Source organism: Caloenas nicobarica, chromosome 5 (genome assembly GCF_036013445.1).
Source record: "Caloenas nicobarica isolate bCalNic1 chromosome 5, bCalNic1.hap1, whole genome shotgun sequence".
NCBI lineage: Eukaryota > Metazoa > Chordata > Aves > Columbiformes > Columbidae > Caloenas > Caloenas nicobarica.
In genome coordinates, this window is record NC_088249.1 from 23,363,334 (window position 1) to 23,390,027 (window position 26,694).

At 43.8% G+C, this 26,694-nt stretch overlaps 1 protein-coding gene across 3 annotated transcripts in view; it reads left to right on the top strand.

Moving 5' to 3' along the window:
* POMT2 (protein O-mannosyltransferase 2) overlaps window positions 1–18,364 on the top strand; it is a 29,258-nt gene extending 10,894 nt beyond the window's left edge. For 2 of the 3 annotated variants that reach the window (XM_065635275.1, XM_065635277.1), the window contains exons 10-21: window positions 1,451–1,517; window positions 2,389–2,461; window positions 4,192–4,270; window positions 5,114–5,265; window positions 6,911–7,002; window positions 8,069–8,145; window positions 9,330–9,401; window positions 9,616–9,675; window positions 9,882–9,987; window positions 11,878–12,018; window positions 12,643–12,757; window positions 13,341–18,364. In XM_065635275.1, coding sequence (XP_065491347.1) covers window positions 1,451–1,517; window positions 2,389–2,461; window positions 4,192–4,270; window positions 5,114–5,265; window positions 6,911–7,002; window positions 8,069–8,145; window positions 9,330–9,401; window positions 9,616–9,675; window positions 9,882–9,987; window positions 11,878–12,018; window positions 12,643–12,757; window positions 13,341–13,446 — 1,140 coding nt within the window. In that variant the 3' untranslated portion in view covers window positions 13,447–18,364. The remainder of the gene's footprint in view (window positions 1–1,450; window positions 1,518–2,388; window positions 2,462–4,191; window positions 4,271–5,113; window positions 5,266–6,910; window positions 7,003–8,068; window positions 8,146–9,329; window positions 9,402–9,615; window positions 9,676–9,881; window positions 9,988–11,877; window positions 12,019–12,642; window positions 12,758–13,340) is intronic. The other variant, XM_065635276.1, reaches the window with a different exon arrangement.
* The last annotated feature ends 8,330 nt before the right edge of the window (window positions 18,365–26,694 follow it).

The following is a 26,694-nucleotide window of genomic DNA, read 5'->3' on the forward strand; positions in this document are numbered from 1 at the left end:
AACCATGTAACTATCACTAGTTAAGTAGTACAAAAATTAAGTTAATTTCTTGGTTTTGTCCATCATCATCAAGCTTCACAAGCCTTACGGCTTCTGCAGCTTTCCCAAGACGTATTTTGCAGTTTGCCTGTTAGTATCTAAAAATTGTTCTGAGCTTCTTGAAAGAAAGTTGCCAGAGAAAAGCAAGTGTTTGGTTTTTAACTCCCTTCAGTGTCTGTGATGAGGAAGAAGTTTTCAGAAATGAAAACTTTGCCTCAATCTCCTTTTCCTGCTGTTCTTCCCAACCAAAAATTCTGATGCTATCATGTGACACTGATTTTTATTACCATAGGTGGAGATATCATACCAAAACTGGCTCAAGGATAGGCAAAATTGAAGTGCAGAGCATGTCTTATGACACTAAAAGCAGGGAAAGGGGATTTGTTGAGAATGCCGATGGCAGCTTCCTTGAGGCTGAGTGGGAAAGGGTGGAGATTCCCCCCTGTGCTCCCTGCCCTGGAGGCAGGACAAGGGTAAGGGGGCTGGGACAGTTTGGGGGCTGTGGAGAGGGGAAGGGAGCTCAGAACTTGGAGGAGAATTAGGGAGGAAAATATGGGAGCAGTGATCTCTCTGCCTCTTCCTTTCCCTCCTCTCCTGATGATATAACCTCAAGCTATGAGGTTCCAGCTCTCCCTTTTTCCCCCACCCTCAGACACTCTGTTCTGCTACCCACGGGGCCATCTGCTCGCAACTGAGTGGGAGGCACAGGTCTGGAACTGGTCTAGGGTCCCACAGAGCAGGGTTGGTGCTGCTGGAAGAGAGTCAGCAAAGTGGGCGCAGTTCCTCGTGCTGCTCGGGAAGGTCGCAGCACCCAAGGGCCAGAGGGTGTCCCCTGCCCGTGGTGCCCGGAGCAGTGATGGTGTGTGAGTCTGAGCAGGCTGGTAATGATTAGCTGGGTCGCAGGTGCGGCTTGAACAGTTGATCCCTGAATCCTTCTTACCTTGCCTGGATCTTTTGGCAGAAGTATTATGGTTGTCACAGGCAGCCTCTTGTCATAAATCTCTACCAGTGATGCCTGTCTGTAAAGGCAACGCTGTTTGCATCTCCCAGTTCTGGTACTGGTCAGTGATTATTCAAAAGTTCGGGTTTGGCTATCCTGTTGTTGTACAAGGAGCCTCTAAAGTAGGGTGAGAAGAGGTCGAGCTGTGTGGTTGGAGGCTGTTACTCACGATGCATGTGAACTGCCATTAAGCGTAGTGCTCCTGAGTACGTGGGCTACACTGAATAAAAAGTGTGATCTGGGTGAAGGAGTGGCGAGCAACTGACTTTCTAAGGGGCACTATCATAAAAGTCATCCCAGGGTTTCTGTGTTATTAGTGCATTCATTTGGGACTTCAGTTTGCTGGCAAATGTGTGTCTGCTATCACCAGCTTTTTTCTTGTTTGGTAAAATAATTTATCTGTGCTTTCAGGTCACTGCCTACTTACATAAAGATTTGAATAACCTGTGGATAATAAAGAAACGTTATTCGGATACAGGTAACAAATAGCAATAAAATGCCTTTTATAACTGCTGCTTCAGTTTTTCACTTAAATATTCTGGGTTCCCTCCAGGGCAAAGTATCCTTCAGGGATATGAGGGAGAGAGGAGGAACAAGGGGAATCTGGCTCCATCTTGATTAATGCTGTTTGTGTCTACTGTAGTTTTGGTTTCTCTCTGGATTGTACAGCTGATGTAAAAAGGTTTTCTCAGCTGAAGGTTGCACTGACATCTTTTCAGCTAGGTAGGACTGCAGATAACAGAGAGGAAATTAATCTGAACTCAGTTAATATTTTGTGGAACGTATTATTGTGACTGTGGGTCCTGGAGAAGTTGAGTCCTGGTACATTCTGATACATTGTGTTCAACTGATTTCCATGGATGCTTACCTGGGACAAGATAGTTTGTACATAGATCTGTTCTTTTATAATGTCATATAGAGTAGCTGAGGCGTGTTTGGTCTGGTAGAGTTTCTTTTCTTCACGTGCAGCATGTATATGTAAAAATTAGCAGGAACTTTCCAAACAACAAAAAATGCAAATAACTTAGCTATAACAAAACTATAATTAGTGTTGCAAGACTCGTTTTCTAGTTCATGAGAAACAAACATATACCTATAGTTTTGGTGTTCAGTGAGTCTGACCAGGCATACTCTTTAGTTAAGGGCAGTATGTGCTGCCTGGGGCCATGTTCCTTGGAGCAGCCCTCAGGGCTGGTCTTTAAACTGGAGCAGTGGTTTACACCAGGCTTAGTCAACACAATTTAGTTTGCCTTATGTTGTCTGCTTGAGGCATGAGTGTTCCCAAGTAATTTTCTAAGACCTTGATATGTTTATCAGTGTGTTGATATGATTAGTTCACCTTCCTTCAGCAGATCTGTCAGACCCCTCGAGCCCTGTGGAGTTTGTGAGGCATGGAGATATTATTCGTCTGGAACATAAAGAGTAAGGATGATTTCTGGGATTCAAACAGATCATGTGATTGAATAAAATTGCTGGAGACTACATGGTTAGGCTGGCACAAGCAGGCTGTGTGACAGAGGTGTCCCTATATCTGCATTTCCAGTGTGGGGTTTGTGGAGTTTTTCTTCTATGATTTATGTTTAGAAGGGTGTCTGTTAAATGGGAAACTTTTAACAGAACTACACAACTTCATTAGAATACCTACCTAAGCAGCAGAGGTGTTTGTTCAGCTGTGTGAGGTGCAGTATTAAGGGTAACTCTTCTGCAAAGAAGCAACTTCAAAACCCTCGTTCTGTTGCTTGTCCCCACTCTGAGTTTTCTAGGCAAATAGTGTGGTTTTTTGTCAGTGTACTGCAAGTGTCCTGTTCCTATGTGCATAGGCAGTATCCACCCGCTGAAGTTCTCAATAGCACTGAGATCACAGTAGTGAAATGCTCTTAAGAAAAATGTTGGCTGGTGCCTTCCCTCTCTGTAGGGAATACCTGAGAGGAAGCAGGGGAACCCTAGTGACTTGATGTTTGATCTTCATCTAGTCCAATGTCACTGTGCCACAATGCTCTGAGCTGTTGCAGCTTTGATTTCTTAACAGAACCTCTAAACTTGTGAGCCTGGAAATTATCTCGTATTGCATTCAATATTGTGTGTTCACAAATTGTTGCTTAGGTTTCCAAAATGATTTTAAGATTTTAAAAAAAATGCCTTGAATTTTGAGTTTTATGACCCAGTGTATAATAATGAAGGTGATAACATCTTGATTAGGCAACAATGGTTAGGTGTTCATAGGCTCTCTGGAATGGGAGGTGACACTGCAGTGCTGCAGAAGAGATCGGCAGGTGGCTCCCGTCTCCTTGCGAATGAACCTCATCCAGCCTGGGCAGGATTTGGCAAGTTTTTTCTGGTTGCCCCTGTTAGCAGTCCCTGTTAGGATGGGAGGCTGTTTGTCTGTGTACAGCTCGTGCTAATGAGGGCCACTGATCTCCCCCTCAGTAAATCTATGCCTGACTAAGTAGTACAATATTTCTCCTCAAAAGTAAAACTGATAGTCAAGAGAGGTCAGGATCTTGCTTTGCTTTTTGCAAGAGCAGGACTGTTAGTCTCACCTTACGTTTCATTTAAAACCAAAACAACGAAGTCTCTTTGACTTGGAGGTGGTGGATTGTAGCTTGAGGGTCAGATTTATTCATGAAACAGGGAGAAGAGGGGACTTTGAAAAGATGAATAGGACAAAGGGTGTGGTTTTAAACTAAAAGAGGGTAGATTTAGACTTAGGTATAGCAAATAAATTTTTTTACAGTGATGTTGGTGAAACACTGGCACATGTTGCCCGGAGAGGTGGTAGGTGCCCTATCCCTGGAAACACTCAAGGCCAGGCTGGATGGGGCTCTGAGCAACCTGATCTAGTTGAAGATGTCCCTGCTTATTGCAGGGGGGGTGGACTAGATGACCTTTGAAGGTCCCTTCCAACCCAAACTTTTTTATGACTCTATACTATCCTCCCTTTCCAGAACTGCCCAGTGTGGCAGGAGCTCAGCGTCGTGTGGTGGGAAGCAGCAGTGTCACTCTGTGGCCCAAGGCTGCATCCTGCCCTCCCTCAGCTGGAACTCTGTGGTTAAAGTGCTGACAACTCTGGGAATGGCTCAAACAAAATTTCTTATCACAAATTGACTGAGACATAAAAACAAAACAAGATTTGACTTTTAATTTCATTTCAGAACTTCTAGAAACCTTCACAGTCACCGGCATGAGGCTCCACTGACAAAGAAGCATTTTCAGGTCACTGGCTATGGAATAGTAAGTGAATGGCAAGATTGGGGAAAAAAAAAAAAAAAAAGCTCCTCCTTTTGGGGAGAGTTCATACCATGCCAAGGGGATTTATTCTTGCTTTTTTAGTTTGTTAGCCAAGATGACAGATATGCATCTACCATACTGGAGGAAAAATTGATTTAGTATGAAATCACCTGTCTCATATTTAAGGTCTATTTAGTGTGAACACAGACAAGAAAATAACTTAAGCTTTTACTGCCAGTCTAACTTTGGCAACGTTCAACTCCATAAATGCCAAACTAAGCAACCTTGAAGTTGCTCTGACAAGTATTATTTTATGTATTTGGCCTTGTCACATAGACGAGTGCCTTTTTTGACAGAATTTTGAATCACGAAAATGAAATCTGCTTTGAGGGCTGAATTTCCAAATGCAAGGGGCCGTTGCCTAAACCCCTTTTGTGAAGCAGCCAAGTTACCCGTTTAAAATGTAATTCTGAGCCATAGTCAAGTATAAGCTGCAAACAAAAAAAATTTAAGGTTGGCAAGATAAAAATGTATTTTTTAAGTAGTTGTTCATGTCTAGAATAATCTCTTCCTGATGGAAAAATCTCTTCTGTGAAGGCTGCTTCATTTAGCTTTGCCACCATTAGAGTTTCAGATGTTCCTATTTGCAGTGCTCCAATCCTGTATGTCCTCTAGTTGGTAGTTTGGTTGGGTTTTGGTGGGGTTTTTTGGGTTTGTTTGTTTGGTGTTTTTGCTGCTGTTGTGGATTTTTTGGGGAGGGGGTGTGGTTTTTTAGTAGTGGGGATTTTTGGTTGTTTTGCTTTGTTTTGTTTTCTCTTCTCCTCCTATGGTATGTTTGCATGATAGAATGGAACAGGAGACTCTAATGATTTCTGGCGGATTGAAGTGATGGGCAGAAAGGCTGAGAAGCTCATCAAAGTCCTACGGAGTCAGGTCCAGCTAACCCATGTGGCCACAGGGTGCATATTGGGCTCTTCTGGAAAGACTCTGCCAAAATGGTAAATAGCTTGTAATCCCCCTCCACCCCTGCAAGGCCTTGAGCTGACATGCTCCTTTGCTCAATGGTACTTTTAAACTATGCAATAACGACGTTTCTTCCATTTCTTTATCTTTAAAAAAATAAAAAAGTAAGTAGAGTTACTAAAAATATAACCAGAGGACAAGATCTGGGTTAGTGTTGTGCAGTCTGTTACAGTGAAGGTATACAGCTCTGAAAAATAATATCCTGTACTAAGAGATCCAAGAGTGGCATGGGTGTAGATCTTGTCATCTGGTAGGTCCAGGCGGGGATGACAGATGTGTTCTTCAGGGCCCATTTTATCCTTGGGATTCACAAAAATTACTAGAAACTGGGGCAGTTCATACTGTTCCATGCTGTAATCCTCCAAATTTCTTTTTATTGATATTAATTTCTTTTGTGGTTGGAAGACCTTCTGCCATTTTCGCATGCAGCATCTGAAGTGAGGGCAACGGTAACAAGCTGCTTTTTGCAGGGGCTGTGATTCAATATATCCTTGGATTATATATCTTCATCATTAAAGTGAGATACGTGCAGAGCAGTGCCAGGCAAGCTGCTGTCTCTGCAGAGCTGCTGTGCTGTGTGGGATGCTCACACGGATCCTGAAGCAGGCGGCTGTGCGGTCATGTCGCTTCTGTTTCCAGAGCAGCCGCCGTTACTGCCAGCTGAGGTTTCCCTTCACTGTGTTATGGTAAAAACAGCCTCTGAGGGATCCTGGGGATGCTGAATCATAGTGAGCACAGGCTGGTGGCTGCCTGCTTGGGAATGCAAGTGCCATTTAGACATTGACCAGTAAAACTGGGCTCATAAGTAAATAATGTAATTGGTTTAAAAAAATATCACTGCCTCTGTCAACAGCATTCAAGAAAGGGGGTGTGGTTTTTTTACCCTAAAACAAAGTTACCTTGTGAATGGAAGTTATTGCCACAAAATATTGATAACATTAAGAGCTGAGGGCAAGAATACTTAACTGCAAATAAGGATGGTTAATTGGCTTTTTTAATATTTTTTTAGGAATTTAAAGGGGAATAATCACCATCCTTCAGAGAATTAAGTGGTGATTAATTAATGGAATTAATTAATTAGTGGAGTTAAGCCTGCTAAGTGGTGACTGATAGAAAATTCCTTATTAATCTGTCACATCTGATGCACTTTCTCCCACAGCGTTTGATGTGACCTGCTAGAAACAGGGTGACAGACTAAATGGATGGTTGGTGGGATCCTCTAAAGTCACTCTTTTATTGCTGTAGTACAGTTTTTAACTATGGTGATTTTCTTCTAGAGAGACTGCAAAGGTTGACTTGAAGTAGTTTCTATATGCCAATGTGTATCATCTTCAAAAATCCTGCTGCCTGTTTATGGTTTTTTATTTTTGATGCCCAAAGTTAGAAACATAGTTCAAGTATTCAGTAGAATTTTGATGTTGGCTACCTTGTAAATCTGTTTTGGTTTCTACATGGTGCTTAGGGCATGTAAGAGTGTGCAAGAGTGCAGCTGCTGGGGTAGAGTAGTATAGTAAATATTATGGGAGAGTATGAAGCTAAATGGGGACAAAATCTGATGTGAACTGGAAATACTGAATAATCTTTTGTGGGGTGGTGACTAAGTGTTCTGCTGTTCCTCAGGGGTTGGGAACAAGTGGAAGTCACCTGCACACCATACTTGAAGAGGAGTCCCAATTCCCTCTGGAACTTTGAAGATCATATCAACCCTAAGTGTAAGGCATTTATTTCCCTTTCCTTTGCGGGTGCATCTTGGCTTGCTGTTAAAGGATGGGATGAGCTCTCAGATGGCAAGAACCAGCCTTCAGTGTTTGGGATTTGTGTGTTTTTCCCAGCTCAAGTACAAACTTGCTGAACTTGGGCCAGTTGTTCAGAGATGCCTGGCCTTTTTTTGCTTCACTGTTTGTACTGTAAACTGTTCAAGTGTAGTGGAAGTATAAAGACTTTTTAAAAGATTTTGAAGTCTTCATGGATAACAAAAGCAATAAATTTTGTAGGCACTGCAGTACAGGCTGTGAGACATACTGTTTGAGCATGTTGTATAGATTTTAATGTTTTTTTAAAAAAAAAGTTAGGATCTGCCTTGTTCTGGTGTATATTCTCTGTTGGAGCCATGCTAAATAATGATTTTGCAGTACCTTCAAGTAATGGATAGTAGAAGTGTGAGAGAGGCTGGGAAAAGAACTAAGTTTGCCAATAATGACAGATGGGCCTTGCAGTCTCATCCAGGAGTTAAATATCTGTCACAGCCTCATTTGGCCTGAATTATTCAATATAATTTTCATCCTATGAATTGCACATGACTTGGGCTGGGTTCTGAGTTATTAAAAAAAGCCAGTGCTCCTCATCCTTTCAGAGTGACTGTGCAAACCAAAGGGAAGGAGTCCTGGGCTGTTGACTTGGTAGAATTTCCCCTTCTGTTGTAATGTGTTTTACATTCCACACTCATGGCTCATTTAGAGATAAGCAGCAGGCTATGAACAGTATATCTCTAATTTCAGCTCAAAATATCAATCTGTTTATTTCATGCTCTTTTATCTATTTCTCTTGCTTCTGGAAGTAAAGGAGGAAATCTAGGAGTACATCAGTTGTGAAATTCATTGAGGGCACTTTTGCCTGCAAGCCTCTGTGTTTAGAATATGAATGAATTCTGTAGGGACTTAAAAGAAGTGCTAGAAGCAGATTTGTTGCAGGAGTAGAGAGTTTAGTTTATTATGAAAGAGGCAAATGAAAGTAAAGCATACAGACTTCTAATCTATTTTTCTCTCTTTTTTTTTAAAGTGCCCAATATCAGCCTGGATGTTTTGAAGCCTTCTTTTGTGGAAATTCTGCTAGAATCCCACATGGTTATGATCCGGGTAGGATATCATTAATTCTAAATTATAATTTTCTTCCTCCTTTCTCTTGCATCAAAAAGAAACAGCATTTTCTGAGATATCTGGATGATTGCTGCAAGCTAGGGCAGAATTTACATGCCCGAGCAGCCTACTTGAATTTATATTTGGAAAAAGGGGTGGTCTTGCAGCTGAATCTTCCAAAAATTTGGAAGCCTTAGGCTTGATGCCTGGCTCTGCTGTTGGTGTGATCTTGCTACAGCCTACTTGTGTAATCCCTCCACTGCTGAAATTTGGTTCTGTAAAGGAGAATTGGAAATTTTCCCCTACTTTCCTGGAAGGTTTTAAAGTTAAATTAATATTTGTGAGGCAGGAGGATATTATTGTGGTCAGAGACAGGAAAATTAACTAAACAGAATCTTGGGAGAAAAATAAATGTTTGGATTGAAAATGGAAAACTTCTAATTTTTTTAAAGTTCATTGAGGTGCTGTGTTTTCTGTTTTCCTCTTCCCTATTTAACCCTGAATTTAAATAAATAAATAAATAAATAAAAAGGAACTGGAGTTAATATTTTTTACGGTGGACTGCTCTTGTGGTCCTTCCCCATGATTGTTCTTTGTGGTCTTGGCCACAGCCCTTCTGCTTCAAGCTCCTCAATCCTTTGTCTGAAGAATGAGAAGTTACTGTTTTGAGAAAGGATTCTAAGATTTTATTTGCTGCTGTTTGTAAAGCTCTTTTCAGATTCTTAAAAGAAAGAAGGCAGTCAAGAAAATTATTGTTAATGCTAAACATTTCCATAGCAACCAGTGATAATGCTGTCTCAGGTAAGGAAGCACCTCCAGGAGTTTCCATGGAAATAATCTTTCTGAGGCTTTTATTTCAGAGTACAGGGAAACCTGTTGAAGTAGTCTCTTAATGAACAAAAGGTCTTGCTTATGCAAGATGTGTCCTCAGTGACAGAAAAGCTGGAGAAATGAGAGACTAGTGCATCTAATGGCACCCAAATAACATTTTCACTTGCAGAGTAATATTAAAACATTCATTTTCCTCATTGTGGCCACCTCTAGAAGGCGATGTGTTTATGTAGTGAGAAAACAGCCTTTACTCGAGAAGAGTATTCATGTGTGTTTGTGTACCCAGACATTTCTGTGCAGGCTTTGCAGCATAACTGCCTGCTCACTCACATTTTATCTTGACTTTTCTGTAGGGAAACAGCGGCCTCAAACCGAAGGACAATGAAGTTACATCCAAACCTTGGCACTGGCCCGTCAACTACCAGGTATATTGATCAATCCACCTTCCTTCCTGTTTTCAAGTGCTTTTGCGGTGCTTCTTTAAGTGTAGCACCTCTTCAGTGGCATTGGAGATGATGTCAGCTTTATTTTGTAGCACTTGAGCTGCATGGATGGGAATTTGTCTCACCTTTGACACTGTGCAAATATAAACTGGATTGATGCAAACCCATTTTACTCCCTTATGGTCTGTTTCCTCAGGGCCTGCGTTTTTCTGGTGTCAATGAGACCGATTATCGGGTTTATTTGCTGGGAAACCCGGTAAGTTGGAGTGGGAGGTTCCAAGCCAATGTCTTTAGCAAACTTTAGCTGACTCTTGCTTCTGCCAGTGACAATTATTCTCTTCCTCCTCCTTCTTTTGGGCTGCCTCTCTCATTGTACTCTTACGTTTGCATGTGGCTTTTCTCTTCTCTTCACGTGTGCATGTCAAGCCTGAAGTCCCAAATCTTTCTTTTTTTCCTATGTAGGTGATTTGGTGGCTAAATCTGGTAACTATTGGGCTATATCTTCTGATAGCAGTTTCCACTGCAGTGGCCTTGAAGAGAGGTGTCCAACTGACTTCTGAACTCAAAGGTGAGGTCAGTCTTCCTATCCTGCCTGCACTATAGAATCACAGTTATCCGGGTTTCCTGATACAAGAAAGCTCATCCTGAGACTCCTCTATTAAAAAAAAACATTTTTTTTATATTGTATTAGAACCTTGGGGATTGAACAAAATACACTCAAGGCAACTCTGTTTACAAAACACTAAGCTATGTGGTGCTTTGAAACTGTAGCACCGAACGATGTGACTGTTAACAAAGGGTTCCATACTAGAAATAATTGCTCTGATGAACAAGTATCGCTTTTTGCATGGCAGGCTATTCTTAATGGGTTGCTAAATTTCTTAAGCCTGTAAGACTTGATCAGGAATCCTCAAGTCAGCAAAGGCCCCGAGACACCTACTTGGACAAAGAAAAGAGCTCTGGACATGACTCAGAGGCAGGAGATGTGATCAGTGGCCCATCAAAAGTCTTGCCACTCCTCTGCTGGAGATTACAGAGCTGTCCTGGGTATAAGCTGGCATCTTAAGGTGACCCCAAGATATGAGTCTCAGTAGGTTTTGCTACCTTGTTTTCTTGCAGGAGAGAAGGGCTTGGATTAGTCAGTAGCTCACATGCCAGCCTTGCTTTGCACGTCATCCCCCAGCCTAGCATGGGAGTTGCTTATGAACTGCTCAAGGACTAAGATGGTGGCCACAAGTGCTCTCAGTTACATTGAGTACTGCAGCTCAGAAATGATCAGCTGTGTATCTGTTGGGAAGTCTATATTTTATCTGGACATATCAGTAAGAAAAGGTGATAAAATGTATGTCAGGGAAACCTTCCTGATACAGAGATCTACTGGTCCCATGGTTTTTGGCTTATTCTGCTTTGCAGGCTTCCAAGATGTTTTTTCTAGTAAAGATACTTTCCCCACATAGGTTACCGATAATAGACTTCGTTTTCAAAAATACATTTTGCAGACACCTTAAAAGGGTGTGCATGGCAAGACTTTGTGTGCCAAGGATAGTAAACCACTGAGCTTGGGTTATTGAGCAGTGTCCACAAGGAGAAGAGTAGGAGCTTCATATCTGAAATAGTTTAATAATGAACAGGACAGGTCTTCAAAAAAGTACTGCAAGGGGCTACCTGTTTTCGCTGTAAGGGAGACAGACCAGTTGGATCAACGCTCTGCTGTCAGGCTCTGCATGTGCTCTGTACTGCTGTAGTAAACATGGTGTTTTGAAATTAGAAATGTTTCCTGATATTTATGCAAAGCAAATGACAAATATAAGAGATTCAATGATCCTTTATTATGTCCAATGCCAATGATATAGAGCTTTTCACAAACCCTAGTAAGTCATACTTTGACCATTCCAGTTTACATCAGTGTTCCTTCATTTTGTGGATCTCTCTGTGGGAACTGAATTCTAAAATATTATGTAAAACTATGAAATTACACAATAAGTTATTGGCTAAGCTGCATGTGGACACCAGAGCTCTCAGTCCCTTCTCCGGGTTCGGAAAGCTAGGCAGCATTTCTTTCCAGGAAAGGCTGGCAAAGCGATGATCTGGATGGCTTGCAGTCTCATTACAGAGAGAATAAAAACCATCAGAAACTGGAATGACCTAATTAGTCTGATGTGCATCCTGAGAAACTGCAAGGTCAGTCTTAACATAGAGCGTATTCAACCTCCTGCCAGTCCCTTGAGACTTATGTCTTTGTACATCTTCTCTGATAACTGTTCTCCTGAAAAGTGTTTGTATGTTCATAAAGAATGCAGCTAGGATGTTGCAGAGGCTTGGCGCAGTTTCAGACCAGTACATGACTTCCTGCAAAGATCAGTCCTGTTGAGTTTACTTACTGGGATGAGGCTTGCAAATAGGAACTGTAGTTGATTTTTTTTTTTTCTCTGCTGAAGTCTGTTTATTTGTGTTCCAGAACTGTCCAGAGTTGTGCTACATGGTGGAGCGCAGATGATGCTGGGCTGGCTCCTTCATTATCTCCCTTTTTTTATGATGGGCCGAGTTCTCTACTTTCACCACTACTTTCCTGCCATGCTTTTTTCTAGCATGTTGACAGGTAAATTCTAGAGCTGGGAAAAGACAAGGCAGAGTAACACAGAAATTCTGTTAAATGGAATGTTTTCAGACTAAACAGTATAATTTTTTATTAGGTTTTCTGCTTGCTTGTGCAAAGTGCTTGAAAACATTGACTAATTCAAAATGTCTTTCACAAAGCAGCTTGCAGTGCAAAATTTTTTTTTTTTTTTTTTACCACCCTGAAGAGGTAGTCATGCCTAGTGCTTGGGGCATTTGAATTTTTGTGAAACTATTCCTGTTCTCTGCTGTGTCACTGCTCTTGTATATGCTTTTATACAAGTTACTTCCCTTTTGTTTGCTGCCCTCACTTTTCTGTCATGTCTGTTTATAATTCAGTCTTGGTGTTTTTTCCTGCGATTTTGTACCGACTTAGTTAGCGTGCTGGGGGTATGCATTTATTCAGATGGAAAAGTAGAAAAAAGCACCTTCTACTAATACAAAATGATCCCTATAGTTCTGAAGGTTACCTGGGTAAATGAATTTTAAAATTGACAAGGTCTTCTGGTGTAAACAGAGCTTTGTCAGCCCAGTGTATGACTGAACATAGCAGCTCTGTTCTTTGGCCTCTCCATTGCTTCTGACTTCTACCTCTTCCTTCTCCTAGGAATCACCTGGGACACACTACTGAAGTTCTGTGCTGGGCTCTTATCACCCAGCACTACAGCTAGAAAACTATATGGAGGGGGGTTCCTGGCACTGTTCTTGCTCATCGTGTACAGGTGAGTGCTGAAAGCTGAGCTTTCCCTGAGTGTGTGACAGTCACTGTCTCAGTGGAAACCTTACTGCCTGTTAATTATCCTTAGCCTTCATCTCTGCCTCTCTTCTCTGCTGAACTTGTCAGACACCATCAAGCACAATCCTAAACCCTCGAATTTTATTAGATTCAGCATCTATGTCCCAGTAATGCATTATAAAACATCTTTCCATTGCAGGGAATCTTTCTTTTATCCCAGCACTCTGTGTGAACACTCTATTCTCCTCCAAACCCACAGTTCAGTGGTTTCTGATTCTAGTCTCTGCACTAGATGGTGCCAGATCCCTCAAATGCAGGCAAAATTTTTAATTGCTGTAGGTTTTATCAGCTGGCTTTTCTCCAAAGCTGCTGCTTTCTAAGAGAAAATACCACCAGTACTAAAGCTGTCTACTATACTGTCTTCAGCAGAGATTAGAAGGTCCCCAGTGGAGCTTAGAGCAGCCCAAAAACAAAGGTCCCATAGAACATCTGTATGGCCTAATCTGCTGCAATGTTCTTGAGACAGAAAATCATACAGTCCCTGACGGGCATTTGCGTTCTTTCCACAGCTTCTACCTCTTCCATCCTCTGTCCTACGGGATGATAGGACCCATGGCCTCCGACCCTAGCAGCCCCATGGCAGGGCTCCGGTGGATGGACTCCTGGGAGTTCTAGAGCCAGCAAAGGGAGCCTGGGAACAGCGGATGAGAAGCATGAGATCTGCTGCATTTCAGGCTGATTCTGGGGCTTTGGAGACAAGTGACAGTAAAATGCCCTCTCTGGAGAACTCCGTGTATAGTAGCTCAGTTGCTTTGACATTCGTTTGCACTGGCTGCATTGGAAGATGCAGAGGATGACTGACAATGAGAAGGTTCTCTTAAAAAGGCTTATGTCCTGAATCCTTAGGTTATATTCCTGGACAACTGGCTGCTTAAATCTCAATTCTTTTGAGCAATATATATCAGTCAAACAGCAGTGGCATTCGAGCAGTCAGACCAGTACAAGTTGGAGGCTGTGTGTAGCCGCATGTTCCTCTGTGTGTGTTTTCCTTCTTGTAATCTAAGCAGTTTGAGAGCCACACAGCCTCTGAGACATTATGAGTTTTATCACGATTAACCACCTCTCTTATCGTGAGGTTTTTGAAAGCTTCATGTAAGCATCTGGGGACCTCCATTTTACCCCGCCCTGGCTGTCTGTGGTTTATTTTGTTCTGACCCTTGAAATCTTGTGAGCCACTGTGCCTTGCCTGTCTCCCAGGCCCTCTGCAGACAGTTGAGATGGAGATTGTTATCCCTCTATACTGCCTTGCTTTCTGGTTACCTTTAATCACTTACAACAATCACCTAGCCAGCCTGTGCTCAGAGCCACGCTGTTCCAGCTCAGCACTTTGTAGCTTCTATGCAGTTCTGTTTGAAACTGCTAAGGAAATTACAGTGGAAATAGCAGGTGATTTATTTTCTGCCCCAGTGTGCTGTGAAGACCAGCTTCTTGGAGGGATACTAGAGACTGAAATGATAGCTTGGAAATTGTGCAGACAGCTGTCATTGGTATTTTGATCCCAGCTATTCCAGTGCTAGTACCCCTGCTTTCAGGGGGAACGCTTCATCTTGATGAATGTGGCATCTGCTCACTGGTTGTCAGTGCCACAGTATCTGCACACTGTATTGCAATATTGAGCAAGTTCCCTCTCGTAGATGGCTGACCATCAAATTATTGTATTGAAGGAAATGTGAGGCCGGGCAAAAATTCTTTGTCTGTGAAGTGTCAAGGGCCACTGGCTGTTGAATCCACCCCTTCGAAGGAAGCAGAATTCTGTTTATCAGGTGCCTTTCTTTGTGTTAGGTCTATTTTTGTAAATGTTCTTTTTCTTCCAATTTCAATTTCTTGTCACAGTTCAAGATTGGCACCTTGTAGCATCCAATGTGACTGACATTTAGACCCCAGCTGTGTTCCTGTCTCAAGAAGTGATATTTGTGAAACACTTTTGCATATATTTCAAGGAACTCAAGCATTTCATTTCAGAATTCTTGCTCTGCTTCTCAGCCTTGCATCAAAATTACAGGTACAGGGAGAGCAGCAGGTGAGTGTGTCTGTCTTTAAACATGAAATGTGCATTCATTTATCTTACCAATCCTTGAATTCTAATGTATTTCCTACAACATAGAAGGGCTGCATTAGCATAGCTGTTCTGTGGGATGCACTGAGACCCCAGTCAGGCTTGCTTTCGTTCCCCTGTAACAGAGATCCACAGCGTTGCTAGGTGGGGCAGCTGCTTGCTAGTGTGAGGCTTTGGCTTGGTATGTCACGTCTCTCTCCAGAAGCTGCCTCCTATAGACGCTAACTCAGATGGTACGGACCTATGCTTTTGATTCTAAAGGTTTTGAGTTAATCACCTGCTGGTAGTACATGGTGGGAAGTCATGGCACTAATTATCTACTGGCTTTGATGATTTTTTTTCCCACTTGCTATTGCAGGAAGCACCCCCACCTGCATGAGCCAGCGTTCACAGAGGTGATACACAGGCAAGAAGGATGAGGGAGAAGGCTGCAAACTTCTTCAGATCCTGCTTGATCTGACAGTAGCTGCAAACTCTTGGCAACATGGCAGACAGCGCAGTGCTGCCGTTGTAGCAATGTGATTCAATATCTTCTACTCTTGGTGAGATTATCAGCTTAATGCCTTGCTGTCCTGAATATGAATGTTCCCTAAGGTGGTCCCATTGCCATGGGGAGGAATTACCAGAAGAGCAGATAAAAGACATGATTTAAAGTGCAGAGTTTTTCCCAGCACATACTATCACACACTTGCCCTTAACACTAACAACAACAACCGAAGAAACTTGGGAGTGCTTGGAATGACACTTTGTAACACTCTTTATTCATCAACTTAAATCTGTAGGAAAGCAAAAATCAACTCAGTAACCTTGGATACTTCAGTTATTATAAAGGGCTCAGCTTTGTAGGAACTGCCTCAAGAAAATAAGCCAGTGTGTTCCTTGGCCAGGGTCCCTCTGTCCTTTGCTGCTAATAATCTTTTGGGTGAGGGTTGGTGGCTGAGTTTGGGGATTGGCCAGCTGAAGGTAGCAAATGTCATGCTCTCATTCCACCTTCTTATGCACAAGCCCAGCTTCTGTTTCAATACAGACAAAGGTTTCTTTTTCTTTAGGACTGCCATTTCAGAAATCCTCTGAGAGCACTCAATTGGCATTGGGACTAATCTATTTCTTGGGCCTTGGATGCTGTGTAGGGGATGGAGGCATACAGTGAAAAAAAAAAATCCAGCAATTCCACAAGAGGGAGCAACTTCGAGCAGAATCTTTTTTTTTTTTTTTAATGATTTTTATTCTGAAGTTAAAAGTAGTAAAAGGTCTACATTTGAAGACTAGAGGGCAGACATTTCATCTGCACCCTCTGGACTCTAAGGGTTGGGTTTTCAAGTAAATGTAAATTGATGTTGCTCTGTTTTCTTGTAGTAGAAAAATACTGGAAAATTATTTTAGTTAGAATTTGACCTTCAATATTTGCTTCTCAAAACAAAACCTGTTGGGACATAGCTGAAAGATAACAGTAACCAATATTTTGTGAGGTCAATAAAATATAATAATTAAGAATCCCATACTGACTGTGACTTAAAATGTCTGAGTGGTGCAGATGTGAGGCAATGGGTGCAGGGCACTTTCTGCTTTCGGACTGGAATTTGGGCTGCTTCAGTTCAGTTTTCCTAGTTGTGCATGTGGAATGAGTTCAGGTTCATTTTGAGGACTGCTTATTAGTCCTCTTCCCCAGTCATGTGGAAGACAGCTCACGGTGCTTTCTGAGGCCAGAAGATGCTGTTCTCTGGAGCAGCTGCTTTCTTTGAACTTGGCTTGACAGGGCTTCTTTTATCACTGGCAAAGTATTTCATCAACCTGTATCTGTGGATTCAAATCACAAAAAGCTGCAGGCTGCCAGATTCTCTGTTTCAAATTCTGTTTTATGTGTAGACTCTCTTCTCACCTCTTCAGTCTTTTGATTGATAGAAGGCCTCTAGGCTCATCTAGCTTCATCCTAGACAGTCCTTCCCTCTTAAAAGGTTTCAGTAACAGTCGCTTCAGGCCACCTCACGCCTATTCCAGCAGCAGGGATTGGCCTGTTTCCCGGAACCGGACTACTCGTGCTATGAGACACAGCTGTGACTGTGAGGAGGATTTGAATGGAGGTTCCTGTGCCGGGGCTGCTTTTGGTCCAGGTGGGTGACTTTGTGTGGCGCACTGCTTACCAGCACTATTCACAGCTATGTAGCTGGGAGGACCACCGCCATTCTCTTGTCTGCAGGGAGTTTTCTTTTTGTGTCTTGATTGGAAGGGCTTGTTGATGCACTGATAAGATCTGCCTTTTTAGATCCCTCTCCACCCTTCTGCTTCTTCATGTGTGCCCAAAGTACAGGACACATCTTTGCATCTCTTCCACTTTTTAGGCTGTACATCCATTTCTTCCAGGTGCCTGAACAAGAGGGTAGGACAGGACACCTCATAGTATCCCAAGAGAATGAACACCTGTCACATGTACTGAGAGCAAAACCAGAACCTTATTATGGAAAGGTAAACAAATGTGTTATTTTACAGTTCCTTCCTGTATCTCTCTGAGAATCTTCTTCAAAGAACTTGAGAGTGAACCAGCTGTCAATGTGGAAACACAGGCATTTACCTGAAATTCTCCATTGCCATGCTTAGCAGCTTTCCTTCCAGAGGCCGTGCCTGTGTGACTGACCCTCTGGGTTGGCACTCTGTGCACAAGGACCATTCTAACACTTTTTCCTCCTCTCGGGATCCTGTTGGCAATATGAAAATTTCTTTAGCGGTGCCCTGTGTCTCCACCAGCACCTACCTCCAATATAGGTAAGGGTTTGGGGTTTTTTCCCCCTTTACATCAAGTGACCTCACACATTGGCAAGTGTGTGTCACGAAAGCAAAAATGTATGGACTGTTAGAACGTCATAAGGCTCTTTCCTGCTGGGAAAGGAAGGCTGAAGATAAGAACACCACCTCCATAGCACACTTGCTCTCTTCAGGGGGCTGTGGGCTGCAAGCAGTCAGGACTGACAATTGTCTCTGTCTTCTTTAAAGTACCAAGACCCTGGTTGCATGGTTGGTTGTGGGTTGTTTTACTTTTTAATCTCCCTTATGTCAAGAGCTATGATTGTCACGAGTAATATCTGAGGTAGGGGACATGGTAGCACAGAAACCACTCCTACTGAATTTGTAACTGGTCCTAAAACTTTGCCAAGTGAGTTTATTGTATATAACGAGCTGCTGTTTAGAACCATCCTTGGAGAACTTGCCCTTGACTGAGCAAAAGTTTGGAGCAACAGTGAGCGGGGTTCTTTTGTAATTCTGTCCTATTTTCTGAACCTTTCTTACTAGTGCTGTGCGTGGATGTATGCGTGTGGATCAGCCCATGAATTGAATGTTTTCTAACGAAGGTGTACTGCAGTACTGCACCACATAGTGTGGATGGGAGAATGTTCCCTTGAGCTATACATGTATTTTGTACAGGAGATCATGGAAAATGAAGTAGAATTTGGAATTTAATTTTGTAATAAAGATCTCTTATTTCAAGGATTCTCTTTGCGTCACACTTGATGAGTAGCAACAGGAACTTTAAACAGACCCACTGGAGAGTTTGACAGTGGTGATTTACATCAGCTTTTAGCACACAAATATTGCTGGACTGCAGTTCTAGGAGGTTAGGTTGTACTGCAGTCCCAACAATGTGCTGATAAGCACAGCAGGAAGTGAAACTGGTACATTTGCATGAGAATAAAGTACTGTCTGTTGAAATGGGTTTATTTCTTCATGTTAAAGACATGCTAAATTTTAAATATATATAGTATGTCAAGTTTAATGGCTATATTAATCAAGCTTCTGGTAGGTTGCCTATGAACACTTCATTTGACAGATCAAGCACTTTATTCAGGTACCCAGCATTTTTCTGTAAGTCATCCTTATGTTGAGTGTGTGGTGTCTATAACATCAGACTGATGCACAATTGTGCACAAATAAGGCCCTTGCTGTGAACTAAATGCGAGAATCTAATAAAGCTGGGATGCCTTAAATCAGACTCTGGCTCTATGCCAGGCAGTAGTGACAGGGCAATGTGTACTTTTGAGTACAGGGTGACAAGGGGTTGCCAGCCTTGGGGTGGAACTAGATGGGCAAAACCAAAACACAGCCTTCTTGTTTGGGGCTACACATTGATGCCCAGGTCGGTGCTGGAGGAGAGCCAACCTGTCCGTGGAGACGTGTTCCAACTAAAGCCAGGACAGCTAGAAACTGGACAATGCCCTCTGCATGGTGATACAACTGGCTAATAGATGGTTTCTGAAAAGCCTGTTGATGTCATGTATTGCTTCACAAAGTGCAAACTGGTCATTGGATATTGTCTGATCAGGGCTATCGTTGTGGAAGGAAGGATTGCTGATACAGAAGCTGTGCCAGACTGTAGGGAAACAACTGTGTTATTTGGAAAATGCTGATAATACCAGAAGTAAAACTTTACTTCTCAGTGTCCTCTAGAGGAAGAATGGCTTCTTTCTGCAGGTAAGTGATCTCATGTGGGTGGACACTGGTGACTGATTTCCATTTGCATTTGATTTGAACCTGCCAGGTTTCTATGCTTCTAAATACCAGCCATCATCCAGCTACATGTTCCTCAACAAGAATGAGGCTTTTTTATAACCTGGTGTTTTAATATAGATTTTGTGCACTGTCTTCAATCTGCTGCTTAATCTTCTTTTTGCTAACCAAACGGAAACTTTCAATGCAAGTTGCTTTCTCTAGCCCTTGATCTCCTGTGCCTTGTATTTTATTTTCTTTGGTTTACCCACATGGTTTCCCAAACTGGACACTCTTTCAACATTGGTCTCCCCAATTCCATATGCTGAAATAAATCTTCATTGCTCCTACCACTGCTTCCTGTTTACATCCAAGGATCGTGGTTGTCTTACACTTCAGAGTTGTTATCTAATGCCATCTCTAGCTCTGGCACATGTAACGCATGGTGTGGAGATAGCAAGTTTCTGGCTATCTGAAAGTCTACCAAGTGTTATGATTGCTGTGAATTGCATTGTCCATATTTAGCATTCTCATAGTCATTGTTTTAACTCCAGATTTTATCCAAAGCTAGTCATCCTGCTGTCTTGCAGCTGACAGAAGATAGTTTTCAGGCTTCATTCATCTGACTTTTTTTTTTCACCATGTATTTTAGGATGAGGTAGTTCTGGAGTACCTGGGTTTCTCCATTGACCAGAAAGGGAGTTTGGGTTACTTGCCCACATAAAGGCACCTGTGTTGGGTCAGCTGAGTCCCACCCTGGCAGTGTGCTAAGCCCTTGGGATGCTTTCAGAACAATAACTATTTCTTTACCAGGTAGAGAAGGAAACTAGCCGAGAAGTGGGGAGGATTGGTTGAGATGAGGATATGAATATGCATAAGATGGTGCATCTTAAGATTTATGAACTGTGTGAGAATAGCCAAATAAAGCCAGTGCAGCTGAAGAATGTGAGTTTAAACAATTCGATAACTTCCAGGCAAAATCCCATTAGAAGTGAGTCTGGGGAGCAGTATTTAGAGCACAAGCACCAACTATCCCAGTGCAAAGCAAAGCCAGGAAGAACCAAAGAAGCCAAAGATGAGAAGCTGAGTAAAAAGTTATTGAAGCATCCAGAAAATGAGAACTCAAATTATTCAGAGGTGCTATGAAAGAGTCATGCGGAGGGGGGAAGCAAAAAGGCTGCTTCACAAAATAAAGACATAATGAGGAATAACAAAGTTAATGAAAAACTATCAGGACACGGGTAGTCAGAGGTGGATCAAGAATCAGATCACTACTTGGCAGGGACAGAAAGGCCTGAACTGATGGATCACTCTGAAAAGTTGAACACTCATCTTCAAACACTTTTATATTAAACTCACTACTGGGTTTTTCCTTATTTTCTCTATGCTATGTTTTTATCAGGCTAGTTAGTTTCTTCCTTACTTATGCAACCTATTTGGCCTTTTCGAGTATTGCCAAATTTTATACTCTATAAGTCTGCTGAAACTTCTTTGTTGCAAGCATTATTAAAAAAAAAGAACAACTATAAGTAGGTTGGAGATACCCTCAGGCAGCTCTTGTAGGACTCGTGGGTGCAAGCTATCAATGCCTGCTGGTTTTAAGTCTTTATTGCTAACAGTTGGTGTTTAACATTCTATTTAGTTACTAATGAATTGGAAAGTGCTTTATGATGTGGCATAACTACATCATTCTCCTCAAGACAAAGCCACAATATTTCTTCAACGCATAGGCATTTTTGACTCTGGAGTTTGCAGGTGCAAAATTTCTCACTGAACTGGATAATTGTTTTTGACAGAGCCCCAGAACTGGAGTGGCTTAGATAGGTGAGGAGGAAAACACCTCAAGCAGGAGAGGTTGCCATACAGAGAAGCAGTAACACATGGGGTTTGCTCCAAGAGCAGATGTCTGAGTGCAAAGCTGACAGGTGGTGATGCTCACACAGCCCTATCATGAAGGAATAGGTGCAATGAAATGCAAAATCTTTGTTTTAATAAATCACATCAAAAATGCTATTCTCAGAGACAACAGTTGTTGCAGGTCAAATGATTATAGGAGATGCCCTGATCAATAGTGTCAATTGAAATTGCAAGGAGGAGGGAAAGAACAGATGGAGTTGAGATCAGAGAGAAGACAATCAATGACCACTTCGGAGATCAGCACCAGCAATGCTTCTGAAACAAGACAAATCCAGTGGGGAAAACACAGAGGAGGCACCACAGGAGTGAAGCATCCTTTCCCCAAGCCTTTGCCATGATGTTTTGGCAGCTGAAGGATGATCCAGTCCAGATGTATGAAGGGCAACTGGAGGAAGATCCAAGCCTATGTGCACTATCCCCAGGTAGGACAGAAGCCAGGTAACTGTGCTGACACAGTTCTTGCTAGGTTGCCAGGCACATTAGCTAGAGCACCATGTTGGGCTCATGAGGCTGGAGAGCTGCTTGCATCCCACCAGCCTGGAGTGCACACACCGCTGTAGTTGCGTTTTGTGATCCAGTTCAGCTTGTATGTCAAGACTGACACAATAGATAGACTTCTTGAACTCACGTTGGTAAAGTGACTTACCAAAGGCAGAGGAAGAACACAGCCTGGTGATAGGAGTAGCAACTGGTGGATTGTTGCTGTGCTAGAGAGCACAAAGGGAAGAACAACTGAGGTAAGGTCTGAGCATCTGTAAGTGACAAACCCGGTCCAACAGCCTCGTAAGCCAGAAATACTCAGGCTAGCAGCTCTCTGTGTGGTCCCCTTTGGCTTCTCTCCCCACTTCATGCCTTCTCAGCCTTGGATGGTTTTCTATCTGCCCATACGAACTTTCCCCAGCTGACCTTGGGAGATCCAAGATGAACCCAGGGATGTCTAGTAGCAAATTGAAGTCAAAGACATGTTTCCATTTTACTCTGCTGTTGAATCCTCTCCCACACATTGTTCCTCCTCCCTCTGCCTATCCCTCTCCCCTCAGGCCAAATCCTCGAGTGCTGCCCTGCTCTCCCTGCAGGCGCTGCAGCAGCCAGCAGGCTCTGCAGCTGCTGCCTTCATCGTTTTATGGGCAAGATTATTCACTCCTGCATCACTTTTGCTTCTAGTTATGCAACTGTATTTTGCGATTTGCTTTGCTGTTGAGCTTGAGAAAACTGCTGGGAATGTGTCATGACTTTTGCTCCCGCCTGAGGATGGGATGAGAGTCTGGAGAAAAGAGGAGCTGTCATGGTCTGTGGTTTTGAGACTGGAGGCAGGGGGAAAGCAAGGGGATTAGCCAAGCCCAGGAGTCCATAGCCGAGGTGAGCAGGGAGCCTGAAGCAGCTAGATCAGAGTGGCATTATTCATGAAGACTCACAGATGTAGAACTGGAAATGAGCAGGAGCCCGAAGGGGAATTTGGGTTTGTTGGTACAGCAGCTGGGATGAACACTGAGAGTGCCACAGCAGCAGGTGCAAAGTAGCTGTCCCTGGGCCAGGCTGACTGGGGCCTCTGGGGACGGAGCTCTGTTCTCCAGGCACGCTGAACATAGGGTTGGGGACTGACATTTGTGAGCTTATTCCCAGTTCTGTCACACTGTCTTATGAGATTGGCAATGTTCTTTCCCTGTGGGTAAACTGAGGCACCGAACAAGTAAAGCTGACACTAGGCAAGGGGAGTTACGAGTGTTGGTACTGTAATTTGAAGGGGCTGTAGATTACAATCATGAGACCAACTGCAAATTGAAAATATTATAAATTTGTGTTCTTCCAATACACAAAAGAGCTTTATTGACCTCTTTGCAGGTCAGTGAGTTTCTCCAGAAATCTGCCTCCCCTTTTCCCAAGTGGCGTATAGGTGGTTTTGGAGCAGTCCGTGCTGATGACCTGGTGGTTCTTAGCTCACAAGAGCTCCAGGGACAGTCTTGTAGAAGTCAAACATCTCAGGAAAGAGCTAGCCAGGCTAGGTACATGAAGCCAAGGGAGCTGGGGACCATCGCAGAAAACCCTCAGACCATGGAAACATTTGCAGTGCTCAACTTCTGGATGCATCCTGGAGCTTTCTCATGCTTGAAGGCTCACAACACACTTGAATAAGAAGGGAGGTTTGCTTGTTTCTTTTCCTTGTACTTTGAATCCCCTCTGGACTCCACTTGTGCTGTCAGCACCTCAGGAGGAACAACACTGACAGCCACGTAGCTGTGAGGGAGAGGCTGCTTTGCACACAGGGAAGAGCATCATGTCACCTGAGCCCTCACTCTTGAGTCACGCGAATGGTGGTTTGGATGTTTCTTACCCCTGAGCTCTCCCTGTCTCCACCTCAAGTCCCTCCTTACAGCTCACTCCTTCTGTTCTGGAAGATCTATCCTCTCACAACATGCTGGTTTTATTAAAGGAGAGGGCATGTACCAGTGCCAGAAGGCAGCAAAGGGATGGATTCACTGTTCAGAGGGGCAGGGATGATGGGGAAACTGCTCCTGAATGTGCCCATACCCTGGCCAGAAGGAGCTGATGCCTGGGGGTCAGGTAAGGAATTATCCCTCTTTGGCTCTTAGACTCTGCTGAGCATAGTATCTGTGTGCGGTTTGGGTGTTAACAGGTGGGCAGAGGTATGGCCAGCCTATTACCCCTTTTGTCAGCTGGAGCACCCATATATTCCATGGAAGAAGACACGTCATGCTCTGCACTCTTGTTGCTGCCATTATGTCTGGCTTGTTCTGACACTTGTGCCTTGTCTCCAAGTGCTCAGCGTGCAGCCACCATCTGCAGCACAGAGGGAAGGTGCTGGGGGGAGGACTTTGGACAAGAGCCACCATTTTCCCTTGCCATCATGGCTTCACTGCTATTGTCTGAGATACCCCTGCCATCAGGAACAACAGCTGAACCTGCATTTTGTTGTTGCCATGGGATATGATAGTTGGTATGGTGCCTGCACGAACCCAAGGAAAGGTGTCCCACATCCTAATGAAGCTTTAGGAGCTGATCACTCTTAACTACAACTTGCTTTTGTGGTGGTTCTCTTCCTCCTCTACCAGCCAGCTCTGAATATATTCAAAATGTTGCTAGGCAAATATTCAGCTGCTCTGACTGCACATATGTGCTTCAACTCTGCTCCTCAGGATCCTGTGGCCTAAGGAGGACCCTCTGCTCTCCTTCCCAGCGCCCTGGCAGCACAGCGCTGCCTGCCCGTTCTGCTTCCCCTGCCTGTTCTGCTCCCCCTTCTTGTCAGCAGGGTCAGCCTGAACTGTCCAGCCAGGCTCTGGTGAAGCTCCACGGCCGTGTGGTTGTGACAACAGGCTGAAATGTCAGAGTAGTTTATGCAGATGTAGGATCACACTTCATGCTCTTTGCTGGTGCACTTGATCAGCTGCAAGATAGCTAAAGGTTAATGTTTGCCTCAGCACTACTGGGTTTGTGTGAGCCACCCCACTCAGATTAACCCGGTATTTCTCCCTGCTCTCCTAGCTGCTCTTTCAGGCTCCTCGCAGCTTTAGCAGTTATCATCACTCTGATTTATCATCAGTCCTCAGTGTGAATATTTCCTTTGCAATCACACAGCTAAGATGCTGGTTTTAGCGGGAGCTTGTTGTGGTGACCAACAGCAGGAAGCACTGTGGGCTGGCAGGTTGCATGTTCTGACGCCCAGTCAAGAGATGGCCCTGCAGCTCGTGACTTTTCTTTATTATTGAATGCTTTCTATTCATCCCCTGTTCTCTAAGAATATAGATGTGTAGATATCATAAGCTTTTCGGGCTTTTCTTAGCTATCCTGAAAGTTAAAATGTTGTGTTTTTAACAGAAGCCATGATTTAACAGAATCCATTTGTATCTTTCCAGGACCTGGGACCTTTGACATTAATTAAATCTTTTTCTAGCAATGGCATTCAAAACACAGCAAACCTGGAACATCGTTTGTTTTCTGGCTCAGTAGCCAGAGATCAGAAGCATTTCTAAGACTCCCTAGTTCCATCTGACAGTTTAATTTCTTTGTGAGTTTGAACTCTTCAAGAGGATAAGGTTCTCCAGCTTCCCCTAATGGATGTGGAGTTTTTCCTATACAGCCTCTTGTCTGGTCTGTGGTGAGAATGTGTGGTCTCAAAAGCCTGAGAAAACAGGTAATTTATTCTGACACTTGCAGAGATGTCTCGGGTGGCTTCCCGCTGTCACCGCAGTCAGTGCTGTCACTTGGGCTCTTTAGGAGAAAGGCTCCAGGGAGAAAAGCTGGGGCTGTGACTGAGGATGTAGCATTGTGTCTTTGAACTTGTCTCTTCCCGTGGATTATTTTCAGTACTGCAACAAGAAGAGCCTCCTTTCTGCCTACACAGAGTCAATGTGCTCCTGGGTTGGGTCAGAGGCTGCTGTCTTTTCTCCTGATTACAACAAATGTCTGATGTATAGACACAGAACTTGTAATAATATCAGCACAATTGTTATTTCAGAGCAGACTGTGGTGGTTTCAGTAATATTTGTGCTTTTGTGGTGCTTGCATCCTTCTGCAAAACCTTTACTTGCACGACCGCTCTGGCTTTCCTGGCTTCTGTTGTGCTGCTTGAGACCTTGCATGCCCCTTCTCGCTTTGTTTCCTCCATGCTACCAAAATCCTGGGGCCAAATTAAAAGCAATGTTTCCCTTTGTTTGAACGATAAAGAGAAGCTGGGTGTCCTGAACATGTTTGACAAAGATGACAGGTCTTCTGATCTGTTATGAAAAACTTTGCCTGGCTGAGCTGACTTAATTAGCCTTAAATGAAACATGTATCTTGCAGCGTCTAGACTGCATCTGCCCATGGACATAGCAGGTGGCTATGGGGCATCCTGAGTCTCAGTGGAAGTGGCCAAGGCTAAGAGGATGCTGTAGTGTTGGAGCATCGCTGTGAACCTCCACAGCGAAGTTACGCTCGGAGGGAGCTGTGCTGCACGGCGAGTGAGAAGGGCTGGGTCCGGACCCCTCGCTAGCACCGCTCCGCTGTGCTGCTTCCTTTGCAAAATGGGGCGGATTGGAAAATGTCAGCCGTGAATGAGATAAAACTTTCTACTCTGCCCTGCGGCTGCGAGCCCGGGGGGTGGTTGGAGACGTTAATATTTTTTTTTTCTTTCTTCCTTTCCCTGAGTGGAAAATAGAACGTGAGCTCTTCCTTACCAGCGCCGCCGTCGGGGAAGCCCCGGGTGGAGGAGAGGGGCACTGGGGGGCTGCGGTGCGGGCTGCCCGCCGCGGGCAGAGCGAGGCCGGGGGGCGGAGCGCGGATGCCCAGCGCCGCGGCGGGGGCCGGGACCCCCAGGTGAGCGCGGCACCGCCCGCCCGGGGGTGCGAGGAGGCGGCGGCGCCCACGAGGGTGCGAGGGGCGGGCGGCTGCCGCTCGGCGGCCCCTGTGCCCGTTCG